This window comes from Phoxinus phoxinus, assembly GCF_949152265.1.
Source record: "Phoxinus phoxinus genome assembly, chromosome: 10".
NCBI classification, from domain to species: Eukaryota; Metazoa; Chordata; class Actinopteri; order Cypriniformes; family Leuciscidae; genus Phoxinus; species Phoxinus phoxinus.
In genome coordinates this window covers 13,220,839-13,241,938 of record NC_136885.1, presented here as the reverse complement: position 1 = coordinate 13,241,938, position 21,100 = coordinate 13,220,839, and the positions used below count along the sequence as shown (strand labels likewise).

At 41.1% G+C, this 21,100-nt stretch overlaps 1 protein-coding gene and 1 long non-coding RNA gene across 3 annotated transcripts; both read right to left on the bottom strand.

Annotated features, from left to right (window-relative positions):
- Positions 1 to 2,408: 2,408 nt before the first annotated feature.
- Positions 2,409 to 6,436, bottom strand: id4 (inhibitor of DNA binding 4). Its single transcript, XM_079625794.1, has 3 exons — positions 5,823 to 6,436; positions 5,287 to 5,345; positions 2,409 to 4,255 (listed from the first exon to the last, which is right to left on the bottom strand). The coding sequence occupies exons 1-2, from the start codon at positions 6,153 to 6,155 to the stop codon at positions 5,301 to 5,303; spliced, it is 378 nt and encodes a 125-aa protein (XP_079481920.1). The 5' UTR covers positions 6,156 to 6,436; the 3' UTR covers positions 2,409 to 4,255; positions 5,287 to 5,300.
- A 10,092-nt stretch (positions 6,437 to 16,528) lies between these two features.
- On the bottom strand, positions 16,529 to 19,689 carry LOC307005879. Of its 2 annotated transcripts, XR_013799347.1 has the most exons (3): positions 18,088 to 19,689; positions 17,148 to 17,167; positions 16,529 to 16,773 (listed from the first exon to the last, which is right to left on the bottom strand). It is a non-coding gene; the product is annotated as an uncharacterized lncRNA (long non-coding RNA). The 2 variants fall into 2 exon arrangements; XR_013799346.1 differs by having other exon boundaries at positions 16,529 to 17,167.
- Positions 19,690 to 21,100: the final 1,411 nt, after the last annotated feature.

The following is a 21,100-nucleotide window of genomic DNA, read 5'->3' as shown; positions in this document are numbered from 1 at the left end:
CTTTTTGTTACTTCAATGCTGGTAAATCGGTATTCAAGTCTTTCCAAATGTAACTCATCTTTCCATCTTACCATATTTTCAGGGGCCAGATCTTGTCTTTGTTTATGAGTGAGTGACTGCCATTGTGTGCTAATAGCTACTTTAAATAGCACCAATTAGCCAGAAGCCTGAGATGTTCAATCACTCTGAGGCTATTAGCCTGTAATCAGGTGCTGTTCAGGACCCGGCGTGTTCTGCTCCCTCGCTCCCTCGCTCCATCTCTCCACCTCTCCCTGTCCATTTCTCTCTGTGGGGGGTCAAGGAAGCTGGAGGAGAGGGAATCAAGCCCCTTGATGACCATAAAATGAAGACTAAATGTTCACGGTTGAGAGGAAAATCGTATAGGACTAGATTGTGTTTTTAGTCTTGATAGGCTGCTTTAATGCAAAAGGGGGTGCTAACTGTTTAAATGGCTGTTACAATTGGGTACCCAAAATGGGAAGCACTGATGTCTAGATATAATGGCGTATTTACAACCAAATAAAGTTCGGACACACCATGCTTTTAATATTTATTATTACGGTTTGCCATTTAGAATAGTAATATATCTATCAAACTAAATAATTGTTTAATGCCTTGCAAGCTCTGGACATTTTCCTTCTCTTCAAGATGTTCACGCTGAGATGCTTATTAACAGCATTAAACAGTTTTAAACATTTTAAACAGTTCCAATATTTGCTTCAATTATCTTTTCTATATATTAAACATAAGCACATAATTAAACATTACAAAAGAAGCACTTTCATAATAGACAAACTGTAATTTAGTGAAAGATTTTAAAATGATGGCAAATCTTATTTTTTCATCAGCCACTTCAGTTTTCAGCATGACATTCTCCTTTAGAAATCATTCTGATTTAATGCACAAGAAATCATTTCTATTTTATGTTAAAAACAACTGTGCTGCAATATACTTAAAAAAATACAATTATTTTAAATACTTTTTAACATTATAAAGGTCTTAACTTTACGTAATTGAGTAATTAAATGCATCTTTGCTGAATAAAGCATCTTTAAAAAAAATGATGGATAGATAGATAGATAGATAGATAGATAGATAGATAGATAGATAGATAGATAGATTTTAGATGTAATATTTTGCAACATCAATCCAGTTGAGCGTGTCCGAACGTTAGCAGTGTATAATTACATAAAGAATCTTAAAAATATTGATCTTATATCTATTACTGCCCACACTGGCCTGCTGTTTTTCAAATGATGACTTTTATTATTGAATACAGTTTGAAACAGACAGATGCGCACACACACACATTTACCCACACGCGCACACACAATGTCATACTGTCTCACACCTGTTCAAACAATCCCGACTTTACAACAGCAGCCACAAGCTGCTTGTTTTGATAATAACACTGTTGGCCGAAAACATTTCCAGACCACTGATCCTTGTTTGACTGCTGCTCTGCTGAGTTTGACCAGCGCTACACGGAGGCCTATTCTTATCAAACAGGATGTGATCATTTCCCACAGTTGCCTCTTCACTGCGTAGAGCCAGACAAGACGCCACCAATCAAACAAACAGTAATGCAGACTTATAAACACACTTTCCCACTTGCGGATGGAAAAATGATAACTGTTGAAGTGGAAAAAAGGAAGCGAGCAATGTTGTGATGTTTTCAGGAAATATTCTGGAATATTAATTGAATGAATCCGTTTAATTGACTGGAATCAGTAGCTGATCACAGAGCAGATGATTGACAGCTCGGGGAGGTGTGTCTGTTTCCGTTGTGTTGGTTTGTGCTCCACCTGAACAACATAAGCAGTAAGTTGAGTGTGTGTAGTAGCAACACAGGTGCATTTTGTACCTGCTGGGATTGAGGGGCCCTCAGGAGCCTCTATTAGTGTGCGCGCGGTGGCAGCGGGTCACATCTTTTTCTTTTCCTCAATATTCCCCCTGCTCTTTTGGGATTTTTCATTTGGGTGAGGCTGAAAATAGCTGAGAAGCACAAAACCTGAGAATCTGAGAACATGTGACGCTGTGACCCCCAGAGCATGCTGGGAGACGCTGCAAATCTGCAGGCGGTATCTACAGTATCCCACGGACATCTACGGGCTCCGTTGTTTTTAACCTTGAGAGGGATAAAGAGAGGAAAGGGGGGATTGCTAACTGTGCAAAAACGCTTGGGGGTTTTCTTTTGTCAGAATTGATTTTACTATGCAAACAATGTTAGCAGAGATAAAACGTAGAATAACCTGCAGAATCTGCATATTTGGTTCAACTGTCTTATTGTGTTTTTTGCATAATCTACTCTAGAATAGATCAGTCCATTAGGGGGCACAATCAGAGAAGAGACTGCAGGCTCAAGCGGAAGAGTCCGCAGATACACAATGAACAATGCAAGAAAAGTCAAACAAAATCTGGTTTCATTTTTATTAAAGATTTTCAATATCATTTTCTCCGGTTGAGATATTCAAATAAAAAGATGAGCTGGTATTGTTTTTCTATTGTAGTTTTCCCAAACAGTGACAAGTAGTCAGATAATTTTTTATCTCTAAAATAATATTAGACATTAGAACATATTATAATATTTTTGACAATTTATCATCATGTATTTTTTGGGATCCCTGGCTGGGAGTATCCGTGTTCTAACAGTGAAGGCCGCCATACTGCACCTTAAGTGAAGTCTGATTTTAAAAAAAATCAAATCTTTTTGTTTGCAAGCAAGAAATAACAAACAGAACGCCAGATCCAGGACAGAGAGAGAATAAGCCGAAATAAATGACAGTCTTGTTGAAGACATTTTTCCTTCCCTCAAACATTATCTCTTTTATCCACTGAGTTTATGAATTCAATCACCTTAAGTGAGACTTTAAGTGACCTACGCTAAGAAAGAAAAAAAAGGTAACCTAAAAATGTGCTTCATCTAAATTAATTGATTTTTAACCCAATAAAAAAAATGCTATTTAAAATGACTGAATTAACCGAAATATATTAGGTTACACCAACATAACTCATTTAAAACTAAGCTTAGGTAGAAATAGCTCTTTAACGTAACAATTGCAGGTTACCACTTTTTTACAATGTATAAAACTATTTAAAAAATAATGTTTCCGTAGGCAAAAAGCTCCACTTGAATAGGCACATATGAGTTAGAAATGAAAATGTTCTCAAAAGATCACACATAAAGCAGCGATTTGAGATGTTCACCTAATGGAATAATAGTAATATTCTGCACACAGTTAGGCCTGAATTATGCATGCTATGAAATTATTTCCCGCCTTTATGGTAAACAAACCCAGTCACCATTTCTAAAACTGAAGAAATTATGGACAATTTGTATTTCAAAACAGGGTTTTGTAAATGCCTTTCTCTTATGCGTGAGTTATTGTTTAGAAATGTTTTCATTTATTCATCTCAAATAATGCATTCTATAAATTGTAATATAATAATATCCCATGCCTTCAGTAAAGCAGCGCTGCAGTGATGTTAACTGATTTAAATGAAACCGTTTCTACCACAGAATCCAATAGCAGTTTAATGTATGTTTCCAGTGATTGCGCTCGCCGCTAAATTAATGCACAGAAAACCGAGCACAAGCAAATCCGTTTTATGATGTGAGACCTTTATTAGCAGAACATCATGTAATAATCATTCACTACACTTATGTGAAAACACAATATTTACAGAAACGAAACATTTTCGATAAAAAATATTTTAGAATAATTACAATCAGCTGGTTGAACATATATTCTCTTACACGTACATTTATAGAACATCCTCGTTGTTATGTACAGCATTATTTAAGTCAACACTTATCGTGGTTCTTTACAATATTAAACAGCAGGGAAATCCCTGTTCAGCACAAATCACCTGACAATAGATGTCGGATGTTTACATTTTCATTTTGAGTCATAAAGCTTTACAGTCTGATGGTTTTAGTAAAATTAGATGCAGGGTTTTTTTTTTTTTTTTAATCTGAGGTGTCTTGTTCAAATTAAAATTTCAGTGGTGTGAAAGGGGTGGGGGGGGGTGGATTCTCTGTCCAAATTCAGAATATCCCCCCCGAGAGAGAACATGGGCACTGGAGAAATCTGGCTGGCTGGCTTCACCGCATCTTTGACAGCTGACGTTAAAATGTTTACATATTATGATTTAGTAGCTATTAGTTTCAGTGCTGCTCCCCTGCGATTGGGCCTGGTGTGTGTTGGATTCCCTGGTGAAGCTGGGCTTGGCTTTGGATGGGTTCAGTGCACACCTGTGAGAGAGGAATGAATAGAAGGGGTGTGTGAACTGTGTGCTCCAGACTGACTGGCGCCACCGACAAAACAGAGGGCATGCTTGATCAACAACCCAAAACAAACCAGGTCAAACAACAAGCGCAGTGCTACACGGGGCCCGGACCGCTAACCTCACACACACACACACACACACACACACACACACACACACACACACACACACACACACACACACACACACACACACACACACATATGCACCCGCTCCAACACACAGCTGCGGGCCAAACGTCCCTGACGCTTCAGTCTGAAGCTACCAACAAACCCCCCTGTTAGCAAGACCACCACAAGATGGACAGATCTTGCGCAACGTACAGCTGGGTTCGAGCGGCTGCCAGAGTCACAGTCCGTTCAAAACAGCATTCATACTAACAGGAATATTATGGTAATAACTTCCAATATATGAGGTTTTTACTGTCATGACTCAATTAACAATAGCCATCGCAGCTGCATTGGAAGTCTGTTAACCAATTATCCTGACAGTTCAGCCCTGTTCTTTAGCTGTGGATTCTGGGTAATGAAAAGCATTTTTGTGGCTGTTCCCACTGCTGCATTCATGTGTTCAAGCTTGTCTGAAATATGTCTTAATGCGGGATGATTAAAATACTTGGTGTAGTTTAATGCAGGTGCTTTGTTGCATCAAAATGGCAGTTGATTTAGCAAGAAAAATGTGGAAATATTTTGACAACAAAATTATTTTGTTAAAAAAAAAATGGTAATGAAATAATTAGTATAAATTCAGGAGTCATGCTTTAATAGTAAAGGAACGTGTGAAAATGATGGGAAATCATTTGAAAATAAATACAAGGTATCTTCATGAAAACCAAATGCAGGACTACGAATGGACGTGCCGAAGAACCGATTATCTTTAGACCCAGTGAGAATTCCCCAGTGTATCGGAGGAATTATTATACGTAACTGACCGCACACGAGACATGAAATGAGCCCTTTGACGATATTTCATATTGAACTTTTAATATGTACTCACCGGTGTGCAACATTTCAGCGACACAAAATCGAGTCCTCCTTATTGACACCCGTCGTCCTCTGAAAGCAAAGGAAACAGGTGCGTTCATTCTTACTGCGGATAATGGTGAGGTGACATGAGGGCCACAATAACCAACAATAAGCTATTGTACATGGAGTCAATTAAAAAAAGAATGATCATAGAGGAGATTATATATCATAAATATTCATATATTTACACACATATACAACGATTTAGATGTAATACAATATGCATATCTCTAAGATGATATGTATTATAGCCTACATGAAAGATATAAATAAGATTAGATAGATGAACAAAATTGAAGAAGACATTAAATTGTTTTAACATTTATAAAGATCAAGGAAACACAGGCCTCCGGGTCTACAGCATCTTATGTGGTTTGGTGCAGTTAGAAACACACTATTGTCACTTCCGTGCGTAATGAGGCTACTGAGCCTTTATCAGTGCCTTTATTACACCTTTATTACCATTATCAGCTCAGTCTTTAAGTGAATGTTTCGGGTCCTGCTTACCTGCTCTGTGTTGATCTGTGTGAGAGGGGTCCGTGTGGAGGCGGGTGGGCTCGTCTGTTTCAGGAGAGACGGGTGCGTCTCCAACGCCAGCTGCAGGTCCAGGATATAGTCAATGACATGCTGGAGGATCTCCACTTTGCTGACTTTCTTATCCTGCGGAATAGTGGGCACCAGGCGCTTGAGTCGGCTGTAGCAGTCGTTCATGTCGTACTGCAGACAGAAAAGATCCTCCTCTTCCATTTTGCATCGGCTGCGCTCCGTCAAATAACGCAAGGGGAGCTGACTGCAGCCAGAAGAAACCTTGTGAGGGCGAACCGGTGCGCTGGCCTTCATTGTAATAAATAAAACCACAAAGAGCTGAACGAGAAAGGGGAACGAAAACAACAAGCGTGCGCGGGACGCAACAAGAGGTTTCGAGTAAAAACGCAATTTGGTGCACGCAAGAAAAGAAGAGCAGTTCTATCCTGACCACATCTCCTCTCTGAGTGTGAACGCACTGTGTGAGACAGCGGAGGAGTTGAGGCTGGTCATATATAGAGGAAAAGGGGAGGCGCCACCCGCTCGAGCTTTGACAGTCACTGCGCGAGGAGAAACCGGTCAGTCACGAGCTCCCGTGATGATGGAGCAGCGCGCGACCTGTAACTGCGGAGGGGCTCGAGCGCACATAAGAGGCTGCTGAGTGAAACGTGTGTGTGTGTGTGCACGTGTGGATTTATGTATGTGTGTTTCCAAAACAGAGATAATGAAAAAGATACAAAAAAAATTTTCCTCGCTAATAATGAACAAACATAATTTCATTGTTTGCCTGTGCTTTTAAAAAACCGGGGCAAGTTGTCATAATGGGAATTTTCACAGAGGCAATATCTCAGTAACCCGTTTGTTAATCAAAAATCTAATTATGAAAATGATCCATAGAAGTGGTTTTGTAGGCTTATGTTGATTTCATCCACCTAGTTCAAAACCCCCTTGAATTATTGTAAGGCTATTGTTGTGGATTCACTTCCTCAAGTTAAAATGTTACATAGCTTTTGTTATACATAGCAATCTTTGTTAACGTTAATACAAATACAAACTGGTCATTCTTAGTTCATGTTAGTGCAGGTCCATTAAAACATTGACGGATTAACTAATGTAGTCACATAATGTTACCTACTAGACACATAATGGAAACTTACTGTATAGTGTTACCTTGGAAGTATGAGTTGTGTTCTCAGGAAAGAGATATTCATCAATCTAGACAGGCAGTTTTTATTCAGGCAAGTTGTGTGAGTTTCCCTCACACTGATAAAAAAGATAAAGAGACAGAATGACTGATTGATTAACTGTGTTTGATGGGTTTGTGTGAAGTTATTCATTTTAATCCTATTGTTTGTATGTTTATTTGCTTGGTCAGTGTCTTTATGGGTTTTTGGTTCTGTCGCTATTGTAAGCTGTAAGGACCATTGAAATAACTGAAACAATTAGGTGAAGTGATATGGACATATAATAAGACCTGCCTGGAATTAAAGCAGTGTTTACCGGAAAATAACTGCACACCTAATGTTCATTAACCAATCAGAATCAAGCATTCAACAGCCCAGAGGTGTATATATTTATAATTGAACATAAATGGTCTTTTTTGGAAGCTATGCCAATGAACTGAAAAAATCTCTCTAATTACAGTAGGAAAGCAATTTTGTAAAACATTTATACAAAAAGGAATCAGTCAATATTCATTTGCAAAATTCTTGTGAAGTGCTCAAACACTTGAAGCACTGAAAGAGCAGGATGTTGTTGATGTTTATGACAACATCCAGTTGGTCATAAACTGGCTATGATTGGTCATGGAGTCATGAACATATATTACTGTAGGCAAGCATTCTCCATTCAAACATTCTCCAGAAGGTTTTTGTTTAAGTAGAGTGAATGAATCACCATTTAGCCTAACTCATTTAATTCATTTTGTGTGCCAGCCTTGCCACACTGCAGAGCCATTCCCATAGTCTTTACCGTAGATTCATGGGTCTCGCACTACAGACGGACCGGCGCCGTGATGTCACTTATTCACAGCAGCCGCACTTTCAAATAGTCTCACATCTGTGGCAAGTTGCCAAGGCGATGGAAATGCTTCCCCGCTGGTGGCAACAAGTTAGAATGCGCTTTGCCTTTCCTCTCACTTTGATGCATGGAATCGTGTAGCGTTCTGCCGGGCTAGAATTTGTATGTGTGTGATATGTATTAGGTAATCATGAGTCTTTGTCATGAGAAATTCTACTTGCCTTCTGCAGGTGGGTTGGCCAAACACCCTGCAGCTTAGCAGATGCAAAGAGTTTGCAAATAGCGCTATCCGTCATGTTCTGAAAAGGGGTCCTCAAAACGGAGCGCTGGCATCCTCCTTTGAAAACAAAACCACTTACGATGCATAAAGCTCTGCAATTAGCACATCACAACAAAAATCCTCGCCATTCTATTCTTGTTTAGTCAGAACTTGCTTTGGTTGGCAATACTTCATTTAAAAGGCAACGTGCAAGGCCATACAAGAATGTTTGTCACATCACACATCTAACTCAGGGCTAAGAGGCTTTAAATAGATCATTGTATTCAGCATGTAGTTTGATCACAAACAAAAACATAGATTAAAAATGAAAACAAGTTATTTTATAATGCATAAATACAGTACAATATTTTCTATCATTCTCTCTCTCTCTCTCTCTCTCTCTCTCTCTCTCTCTCTCTCTCTCTCTCTCTCTCTCTCTCTCTCTCTCTCTCTCTCTCTCTCTCTCTCTCTCTATACACACACACACACACACACACACACACACACATAATATACATAATAATAGCCTAATATACATATTTGCAGCTTATTAATATTGGAAAACTTTTTTCCACCAAATTAAAGTAATTTGGTTTTACCAACATTAAACAGGAAATGACATCACAGAGATGACCCCTGTAGACCCTCATGACTGTGTGTCACGGTTAGTCTTTTGCAATTTCACTTAATTTGTCCTTTTTATGAATGTAACTCAACACCCTTGCCTCATTTATACGCGGCTCTATGAATATGCAAATTAGCCCCGCCTCCACTCACTCACACCAGCTCAGAGATCCACTCGTTGACGATCACACGTAGACCTGATTGGTTACAAGGTAGTTTGTGACATCAGAAACACCAGTGATTTCAACCCGCGTTTTTGAGACTGTCTGCAGTTTTAAAGGACAAGTTCGGTATTTTACACTTAAAGCCCTGTTTACAGATCGTATCTGATGAAATAGAACGGTTAAGATTAAACTTTGGACAGATGCTGCTGTCGCGAGAATTTTAGGTTTATATCGCTTTCCCCCCTCACCCCCACAATGGTTGTCTATGGCCACAGGAAGATTCCTTCCTAAAACACATTAAACTTTCGTTTACAAAGACGTGAAACTCACCGAGTGGTCAGGGGTGTTCACTGATACGGTCCCAAAAAAAATCGCTGAAAAAGATGCTTTCCAACAGGTTTTATCGTAGTTTTTGTCCAACTCCATGACTTGTATTAAATGTGCTGAGTGAGGTGCGGTATTACTCCGCCGCTTGAGTGTCTATTATTCAAGCTCTCAACGGAAGAATCACGGGTGTGACACGTTTGGCAAAATAGGTCCTAAATAAACCTAAAATTCTCGCGACAGCAGCATGTGTCCAAATTTTAATCTTAACCGTTCTATTTCATCAGATACGATCTGTAAACAGGGCTTTAAGTGTAAAATACCGAACTTGTCCTTTAAGGAGAAAATACTCATCAATGGTTTGGACTTATGAATTTGTACATGGTTTGTCTTAAAACATACCACATAGACATAAACAACATCAAAATCTTGATTTTTACCACAGGGGGCCTTTAAACTATTTATCCATGAAAATGTTAATCCGGCTTCACTCCGTGATGGCGCAAATTTCCCAATTTCAAATGTACATCAAAACAGCATGTCACTATCTTTGACGAAGCAAGAGCGAATGAGCGTTCGATATCACTGCCGTAAAACATGTCATAACCCTTCTTGAGGGTGCAGTCTTTGATTTTGAATTCATCATAACGAGCGCGGGATTTGACGTTTACGGTCGCTGCTAATTTGGAGATGAAGATCATAAAGGGCTGAATTTGGATCTGTTCCTCACAAACATATGGATTCTAAAGATTTGGATTACAGCGAGCAAACAAAATCGATGTCTTTTGTGAATATATGTTGTGTTTTGGTGTATTTTATGGTTCTATTGTCAGTCGCTGATGAAAACTAATGTGTAAAGAAACTAATTCTATGAGGAGAAAATGCCTTTTGTATCTCACGGCAAACAAACGAAATATTACAAAATGGTCATGTCATTGATATGACAATTGAATACAATAGTCAAAACATTAAAGCCACGATTTTAATATGCATAAATAGGAATAAGTACAAAGTTGTACGTCGGTAAAGTTGTTTATACGTAAATCATTCACGTTTTAGTGCTGTCAATATGTCAATTTTATACGTTTCAATGTGTATGAAAACGTAATTTAATGTAGTAGTAGAACTACACTTTACATAAAAATAGACACGTATTCACGCTGACATACTTATTATAGTAATCACAATAACTGGGAAATAACTAGGTACTAACCCTGAACCTACCCCTAAACCTAACCTTAACCCATGAGGTTACCTTATATTATCCAGTACTTTCTTAGGTCACTACACTGTAAGTACACATAAGTGCATGTACTGTAAAACAAAGTGCAACTGAACTACTATACAGTTTCATAATGGGAGTAAAGCACGCTGTATAATTAATTCTAAAGTAAAGATCATGGTAACGTACTAGTAATTATTTAAGTAATCCTTCTGAAGAAATTACTCATTTATTTGGAACAGTATTCTAAAGTGAAAAGCATAATTTCTCCCTAGTAATGACTGAATGACTCGTAAGATTTTGATGTTTTTGTAAGGTTGGATAGTAATGACTCATGTTACTACATCCTTCTAAAGGAATTACTGGCCAATTAGACCAGTATTTTAAAGTGAAGATCATGGTAACCCACAAGTAATGACTCAAGTGTTACCAAATCCGTCAAACTTCAAAACCTTAAAAACCTCAAAAGCTTACAATGACTTTAGTCAGTAGGAAGTTGTCATGCTTTTCACTTTAGACTACTGTTCCAAATAATTAGTAATTCCTTCTGAAGGATTTGGTAATACTTGAGTTATTACTAGTAGGTTTAGGTTACCATGATCTATTATAGGTTACCATGATCTTAACTTTAGAATATTATACATTATGCATTATCCACATTAATTATGAACCTGCATAGTCTTAGTCCTCTAGGAGGTATGAAAAAATGATTAGCTAACAGTGAACTACTGCATTCAACTGAGTTCTATTACTTACTAATTCGTTAACTGGAATTTGTTGTTTGTTAATAGTAGCTATACTAGAATGTTAATATTGTGTTACTCATTTGTTCTTATTTATTAATGAAGGAACATTATACTCAAGTGTTACCAAATGTCATGTGGTGCGACTCTCTAAAAACATAATGATATTTATGAATTAATATTCATAATATTTGTACCTTTAAAAATATATATGTAACATTTTTTTAAAGAATTAATCATTATTGTGGACACTCTAATCAAAATACATTATTACTTTTTACTTGATAGTTACACCACATGACATTTTTAGAGTCATTACATGTAATCCTTTCATTAAAATAGTATGAGTGTATTGGCACACTTTTAAAAACACATTAATCATAATATCTTTGAATGCATGATTCAGATTCTCTTTAATATGCTAATATTTTCGAAGACTTTTTAACCTGCCTTCATTTTGTGTTTTGTGTACTGGTAGTTATTTGCCATTATCCCTGGAGGGGTTTGTGTCCATTCAGGTGAAGAGAACAGACATCTCACTATCTTTTTCAAAGACAGCTCTTCAAAAGAGACAAGTGTATGAATCTTTGATGGTAACCTTTCCCAGAATACCTCTCCATCTCTCTTTCACTCTCTATTTCAACCCCCAGGCAACAGGATACACTGTAAAGCTTGATGTCTGCAGGCACCGTTACAGAACTTATCAAATGTGTCTTTTCATCCTTTCATCCAACAAAAGTTTCTTTGCAAATTAACCTCTTGAATGCTTAAATGTCAATTTTATTGTAAAATTGTACATGTATAATGTCGGCACACTTGTTTTATTTAAAGGTGAACTGCGTAATTATTTTATGTCAAAACACTTTATATCAATTTAATATGCAAAGGCAATTAGCCTGATTCCCCCCAAAAGTGTAAGCACTGAATCTGTGGCACTATCAAATATTTTTCTGTTTGAATGTGCATTCTGACCAGCCTAACAGCAACACTGATTCAACCAATAGTGTGAGCTTGGGGGCGGGTCTATGTGTTTGTCCAACCAATGGCAGATAGAGTAGAAATGTGCACTTGTAGTGTAATTCAAAACGTAAAGTTTTGAATGACTTGCAGATAACACAATATTAATAAAATAAAAGCCCTTTTTTAAAAAGTGTACTTTGTATTAATGTCAAATTAAACGTTTTAATTTAAAGTACAATCATTATGTTTTTATCATCTTTTGTCATGCTTTAAAGACACATATTTTGATTTGTTGACTATTAAACTAATGTCAGGTTTTTAGTTTGGTTTTTATCTGTTTTATCTGTTCTGTTCTAGACAAAGTTTCAAAAAGTTTCTATGTTTACATGCACACCTTTTGTTTCAGTCGGAATGATCTGAAACATGAAACTGATTAGGAGACGACGAGCACATGAACCGTTATGCCGTGCAGTGCTGCTTAAATTGATCAAACAGTAAAAACGCCCCTTCCCGCGCCCAAAATAAAGTGTAATAAAGTATGAAGTGAGGACTGATGGGACGTTGTTCTGCTCCACTTCACAGACGATGAGTGGTAGGATAATTTTAGAATACGACAAGTTATTTAACAACAGCTGCAGCTCGTTCTGTGCATCATACGTCATTACGCCATTGTACGTCATGGCACATGCGCAGTCCTTTCCAGTTTAAGTTTTCAATCCGATCAAGTGTTTACATATTCTCTTGATCGGATTAGAAATGGAATAAAATACCCCTTTCAATCGGATCTATTTAAGGTGTTTGCATGAAGGATTTTCAGTCCGATTCATTATTTGTCAATCCGATTATTTGGTTGCATGTAAAAACATAGCCATTGTTAGTAATTTAACATGTAAATTAGTTCAGTTCATCTTCCGTTCCCTACCTGTTTGTCACCATGGTGTGGCGAGCAGGGGGCCGAGGGCCGTGAGAGAATGGCGGTGGCGTGATTGATGATGAGTGACACCTGCGCAACGCACCGGTCTTGTATCTCTCACGGAGGAGCGGAAGCATAAAAGGAGGAGTGACGACAGTGAAGATCAAGAAAGTCCAGTGATGGCTCCAGCCCCCGGCCAGAGTCCAGTGATGGCTCCAGCCCCCGGCCAGAGTCCAGTGATGGCTCCAGCCCCCGGCCAGAGTCCAGTGATGGCTCCAGCCCCCGGCCAGAGTCCAGTGATGGCTCCAGCCCCCGGCCAGAGTCCAGTGATGGCTCCAGCCCCCGGCCAGGGTCCAGTGATGGCTCCAGCCCCAGACCAGGGTCCAGTGATGGCTCCAGACCAGGATCCAGTGATGACTCCAGCCCCAGACCAGGATCCAGTGATGGCTCCAGCCCCAGACCAGGGTCCAGTGATGGCTCCAGACCAGGATCCAGTGATGACTCCAGCCCCAGACCAGGATCCAGTGATGGCTCCAGCCCCCGACCAGAGTCCAGTGATGGCTCCAGCCCCGGACCAGAGTCCAGTGATGGCTCCAGCCCCGGACCAGAGTCCAGTGATGGCTCCAGCCCCAGACCATGGTCCAATGATGACTCCAGCCCCAGACCAGGGTCCAATGATGACTCCAGCCCCCGACCAGAGTCCAGTGATGGCTCCAGACCAGGATCCAGTGATGACTCCAGCCCCAGACCAGTGTCCAATGATGACTCCAGCCCCCGACCAGAGTCCAGTGATGGCTCCAGCCCCCGACCAGAGTCCAGTGATGGCTCCAGCCCCAGACCAGAGTCCAATGATGACTCCAGCCCCCGACCAGAGTCCAGTGATGACTCCAGCCCCCGACCAGAGTCCAGTGATGGCTCCAGACCAGGATCCAATGATGACTCCAGCCCCATACCATGGTCCAATGATGACTCCAGCCCCAGACCAGGGTCCAATGATGACTCCAGCCCCCGACCAGAGTCCAGTGATGGCTCCAGCCCCAGACCAGAGTCCAATGATGACTCCAGCCCCCGACCAGAGTCCAGTGATGGCTCCAGACCAGGATCCAGTGATGACTCCAGCCCCAGATCATGGTCCAATGATGACTCCAGCCCCAGATCATGGTCCAATGATGACTCCAGCCCCAGATCATGGTCCAATGATGTCTCCAGCCCCCGACCAGAGTCCAGTGATGGCTCCAGCCCCAGACCATGGTCCAATGATGACTCCAGGCCCAGACCATGGTCCAATGATGACTCCAGCCCCAGACCAGGGTCCAATGATGACTCCAGCCCCCGACCAGAGTCCAGTGATGGCTCCAGACCAGGATCCAGTGATGACTCCAGCCCCAGACCAGTGTCCAATGATGGCTCCAGCCCCCGACCAGAGTCCAGTGATGGCTCCAGCCCCAGACCATGGTCCAATGATGGCTCCAGCCCCAGACCAGAGTCCAGTGATGTCTCCAGCCCCCGACCAGAGTCCAGTGATGGCTCCAGCCCCAGACCATGGTCCAATGATGGCTCCAGCCCCAGACCAGAGTCCAGTGATGTCTCCAGCCCCCGACCAGAGTCCAGTGATGGCTCCAGCCCCTGAGTCTGCTCCCGCCCATGAGCCCGCTCCAGATATGCCAAGCTCCCATGGCAAGGCCATGGAGGCCGATCCTTCCTGGCTCCCTGATCTGCCAGCACCTCCCTGGCTTCCTATATTGCACCAATTGATTAGGTTCCTCAGTTCAGGTGTGTAATTATCTAGTTAGTTTCTCCCTCTGTTTGCTCTGTATTTAAACCCTCTGTTTCAGTTAGTTCCTTGTCTTGCATTGTTAATGTCTTTGAGTAACTTGGTTCTGTTTCTTCTCTGTATTCCCCTGTTTATTTGTTTTATTATTCAATTAAAAGACTATTTTGCTTACTTCCTCATAGAGCACAGCCACATACTGTACCGTGACAACTAAAGCACATGGAAAGCACTTCATTAAAATGTTTACTGTATGTGTTATTTGATGTTACATTTAAATTAATATATTTTAAATGTACTAAACTGCTTCATCATTACAAGTGTCACATATCAAAAATATGATATAATACATGACTATTACATGAAATAAATTACATTAAAGTATTGACAGTCAGCAAGGTAGCCAAGGCACACATAGATAGTAAACATGCGGTCACATGAAAAGAAAAATGCAGTACAATATGTCTTAGCGATAGATCTGCTGTTTTGGGGGTGTTTTCCCTATCCCTTCCTGTCTCTGTCATCATTGTGCAGATATATCTGCTGATGACCACTCAACATCATGTGTATGTTACTTGTATCTCCCATTTCTCCCATTACCCTGTGCAATTGTGTAGGATAACAAATTTGCTTTACAAATAGCTATAGTATAGCTATAGTCTTCTTGCCCACAGCTTTATTGCCATTGGCTGTACAACCTGTAAATGTGCTGTTTGGATGTTTGTGTTGAAGAGGGCTCGGCTTGGGCTTTTCTCTTATTTCCTGCTTTGTTGGAGGGTTACTTCATGTACAGTATATATTACATGATGTGCAGCAGCATGTCTTATGAATGTAATGTCTGTGAATGCAAGTCTCGGTACTTGCTCTACAGCAGCAGCAGTGTAGCAGATCATTCCACCAAGATCAAATACATAATATTGACATATCCATTACCATGCCAATCTCTTTTACCATAACAATCTCCCGCGAGTTGTCAGTATATTTATAGTTACCCTAATTCCTTGAGTACATTGAGCAGTACATTTTAACCATATTTCAACAATAAAAATAATGTTGAAATTACATATAAAGAATTGAAACTGTAATACATTTCATGCAGTAATTATCAGAAAACATTACATTTAGTCACAAAACAGAAGAATGCAACATACAGGTAATATCCAAACAAGAGGCTTATTTGCAGGTATGCAGAAAACAAGTTATATTACTCTTTTCTGGTTGAATGGTGGTTGGTTCGCACCCCCCTATTGCATGTGAGCAGAAAAAACACACTTGCAACTTTGAGCCGGCGGGCCGCTATACGCGGCGTCAGGAAGTATCGCGTGATATCAGGTCTCGCGATGTAACGAATTGCTTTACGGCAAAAAGAAATCTGCTAAAATTCTATCATTATTGCGCTCCCTCACGCTGCTCGAACCCGAATGAAGAAGACGTTTTAAAGAATGTCCCGTCTGCTTTGATGTCGTGGATCTACTAGCCTTTGGTATCTGAGAGTCGCCAACAAGTTTTTCGACAGTGTTGTCAAATATCTATTCGAAGCTGTAGGGGGAGCTCTATAGAGAAACCTGCGAGCAAAAAGCGAGAATACAGCGAAGAAATTCCTGAAACTCCATAGCCCTCCTTTAAAGGACAATTGGTCTGAAGATGGCGGTGAATGATAGTTCTACCAGAAAGACTCGGGAGAGAAAATATAGTGACAATTATCCATTTATTAACAACCCAGCAAGCAATAAAGTTCTTTGGCGTAGGCCCCGTCCGTAGCTCGCAATCTGAGGGTCCGGACTCTGCATATCCTGCCTGAAGATCAAGGCAGGGGCGCAGCCGACCCCCTGTGAGGTATGGAAGGGACCATCCTGGTGGTGGTGGGGAGGATGGAGGGAAGGATTCCACTTGGAGGTGGAGGGGAGGATGGTGGTGAATTGGCGCGTCAGCATCTGCGAACTCAGACAAGAGTAAGTGACCAATCTTTTATACCACGAGTATTGGAATGTGATTGGATAGATAGATAAAGGTAAAGTGACGTAACAATTAAGTCTTCCCGGCAGAACTTTATGCTAAGCATCCATTTCTACCAGAAAGACTCGGGAGAGAAAATATAGTGACAATTATCCATTTATTAACAACCCAGCAAGCAATAAAGTTCTTTGGCGTAGGCCCCGTCCGTAGCTCGCAATCTGAGGGTCCGGACTCTGCATATCCTGCCTGAAGATCAAGGCAGGGGCGCAGCCGACCCCCAGAAATTTAGGTGGAATAATGCTTCCACCAGGACGGAGCCTACCCCCCAAAACGATAAATAAAATTGACCCACCATTCTGTGTCCTGGAGTTCCTAGAAAGTAGAAGAACAAGAGTTAGCATGGTAAGTGTGGACATAGAACGCCATAAGCTGGAAGCTACATTATAGAAGGCCATTTCGTAATTAAACGGAACCTGAGGATAACATGTAGAGTGTAGTAGACGAGGCCGCAGGGCCACACGGCCTTTAAGACAATGGGACGAAGACGGTCTGATAGACCACAGAGACATACACGGTCTGTTAGACCGCAGAGACAAGGCCGCCGGGCCACACGGTCTGTTAGACCACAAAGACAAACATGGTCTGCTAGACCATAGAGACAAGGCCGCCGGGCCACACGGCCTTAAAGACCACAGAGACAAGGCCGCCGGGCCACACGGCCTTTTAGACCACAGAGACGGTCTGTTAGACCACAAAGACAAACACGGCCTGCTAGACCATAGACAAGGCCGCCGGGCCACACGGCCTTAAAGACCACAGAGACAAGGCCGCCGGGCCACACGGCCTTTTAGACCACAGAGACGGTCTGTTAGACCACAAAGACAAACACGGCCTGCTAGACCATAGACAAGGCCGCCGGGCCACACGGCCTTAAAGACCACAGAGACAAGGCCGCCGGGCCACACGGCCTTTTAGACCACAGAGACGGTCTGTTAGACCACAAAGACAAACACGGCCTGCTAGACCATAGACAAGGCCGCCGGGCCACACGGCCTTAAAGACCACAGAGACAAGGCCGCCGGGCCACACGGCCTTTTAGACCACAGAGACGGTCTGTTAGACCACAAAGACAAACACGGCCTGCTAGACCATAGACAAGGCCGCCGGGCCACACGGCCTTAAAGACCACAGAGACAAGGCCGCCGGGCCACACAGTCTGTTAGACTACGGAACAAACACTTTTTTTTTTTTTTTTTATAACCACCACCACCAGTAGTTGCATAGGGATTTACCTGGACCATTTACTGGAGAGCTTGCTGAGCTTCAAGGATGATTCTTGAATCAGGTCTTATATATGACTCGAATGAGGAGGAAGACCATCTGCCTAGGATCTTGATGGCTGCAGTAGAGATGCCGTGTTCGGCTGCTGTAGTGGCTGCCCCGATCCTGAAGGAATGTCCGGTATACTGGGAGGGAGATAGGCTGCAGCTTTTGAGGACAGCAACTAAATGAGCCCTGAACCAGGCTTTAGATAGAGGTGCTTCGTTAGGTTGGAAAATAGGGGGGGGAAAGATCTGAGAATCTTGGGCAGATTTTTAAGAATTTAATCAGAGGAGAAGGAACAGAATTTATTGCTAATTTTTGAAATTGTTAATGTGATAACATAACTTGAATCATTCTAGAGTACATTCTGCAAAGTTACAATACTCAAGGTCAACCATGGAAGATTTTCATTTAACAAGATTGCTTTAAGGACTACGACAACGCTGAGAGGGACTGAGCGGCATTCCTCCCGGGTTAGTGGCATCACAAACCCTAAAATACATGAGACCAGCCCCCGGAATATGATTTACAGAATGAGCTGATCAATGAAGATAACTACAATAAGCTGCATAATCATGAAATAACCATCCTGAAGTGAGGTCTACATGTTTACACTTCTTGGGTCTCTCCGTCTTTGACTTACTCTGATTTGAACAAGCTAAAAGTTTTGAAATTTGTCTGTGAGGGGTAAGCGAAGCTGTAGTACGAGCGGTTGAAACTCCGCCCCTGTGCCGGGAGCAGCAGCCTGACTGCATCCGAGGGATAGACAAAAACTATGCACTTCACTCACCCTCAAATGACAATTACGGCATCCTATACGAAAATAACTGTGGGGCTTTCCGAGCCAAACCCCTCGCACACGCCCTGGGGACACCGGAGACCTACCACCACATAGATTTCGTAATTGTAGACGAGGAAGGAACACCCAGCCGTGATCAGGATGGGAAATAAGAGGAATCTGAAAAGAGAAACGAAACATTATAACAAATACGGAGTTAAAGTATTGAGCTTTTAAGGTGTTGGGAGTCACGCCTTCAGTGAAGTATGGTCTAGCTGGATTGACTTAATTTACATGATCTCTGTTAGAGGAGGGCAGGGTGATGGATCCGGGTTGCTGAAGGCGAAGCCGTCTGAAGCCTGAAGACTAAAGCTTGAAAGCACGTATATGGCATTGGAGTGGCCATGAATGAGCGCGACCTTAATCATGAAATTAGAGACTACTGATTGCCAGATGAACGTTCAGAGATAGAATGACCGCCTGACGAGAAGATCTGCCTTAATGACGCAACAGAGCTTTAGCACATACAAGTTTTACCGCCACTTCGACCCAAAGGATGTTAGCAGCCGCTATAGGATAATTATGTGAAGCGTGGATGAACGAAGCCTGAGTAGGCTTGGTAATATGTCTGACCTTTGCTGTTCCAAATGCCCAAATCTGAGATTGGACATGCACCCTTCGTCTAGCTGAACGGGTCGCTTAATTAGCCACTGAGTGGGCCAGCGTTAACAGATAAGTTAGATGCCCGGCTTAGAATGGAGATACTCAGTGAATTTTCGATGACCGAGCAGTATACAATACAATTATTATTATTATTATTATTTATTTTTATTTTTATTTTTTTTATCACTAAATCTTAATCTTGTTCATCTTAGTACGATACTTACCTGAAGTAAGGTAGCGATATACAGATTAGATACTACCTCGATACACTTGATATTATGTTGTTGACTTGAGCGTAGAATCAATTTCTCAGCTGCGCAGCATATACCTGACATTACTGACATTACTCTTGAGTTGCTCTTGTAGGAATTAAGTTTTATACACGGCCGGGAGATGCTGGCCATGACAACCAAGTGAGTCCCTTGGATAGGAAAGAAATACATTAACATTTAAATCATGCAGAAGAGTAAAACATAATGTCACTTGAGTCTCTTGACTGTGATTTGTTCTGGTGATTGGTTTGATAAAATAGTCTAACATATAGCTGTTAGTTATACGGTGTTAAGCATGTTGACCTTGACCTGAGCATCCTAAGAATGGCTTCTCTGTAAATTCGTATAAATTACATAAATATTTATATGACACATGCTATCAGTGAATTAGTCACCAGAAAAACTTGTTACAACGATTGTACCATATTTCTGTTATTGTAGAACTTAATATTTGGTATTAAAAGATTTTAATTTAAAAAATATATATACACTTTTTTTTTTCTTTTTTTTTTTTGCACTTGTAAATATATAATATACTGTCTTTGTATAATATACTCCTACTATGTACACATACCTAAATAGCCATATTACTACTGCATATGCATAAATATAAGACCAACTGTTCTCTTAAGCTCAGCTTAATATATATGGTCATATATATTGTCATATATTAACATGTAAAAATAAAAATAGCCGGACATCTCTGTAAATGAGACCCACCGGTGCACACAATCCAACAAAGAACTGAGCCTACTTCCTAAACAAGACATTACAAGCATGTTCAAACTTACTGTACGAAACGATTCAGACTAGAGGTCACTCCAGACATGGAAAGACAAAGCTTTTTCATATGCACAAATGATGAATTAAGAGAATACATGCGAGTTGAATTAGGTAGGCTACTGCTCCTTTAAGTGGAACGCACTCTCTGGTGAGTGGGCAGACGGTATGAGAGCGCGAGCTGTGAATATAGCATAATGTAACCCAGTTAATATTTTTGTTACTCTTATGCTGGATTATTTCTATTCAGTAACGCAGTTGTCGTGAAGTATTTGCTAACTGTGTGCATGGGATCGACGACGATGCTGAAAATACATTAACACTGCGCTGCCTGTCTTGCTTACGCATGCTACAACCATTCAGCGAGCTATCCGGCCCTACTGAAAAGCGTTACAGTATGTTGCGTTGAAGACTGCAATCTATATCTGCAGTTAAGAAAACTGCCACGTCACCACAGTCGCGAATGAACTCTACCGCTGGTGAAGGAAG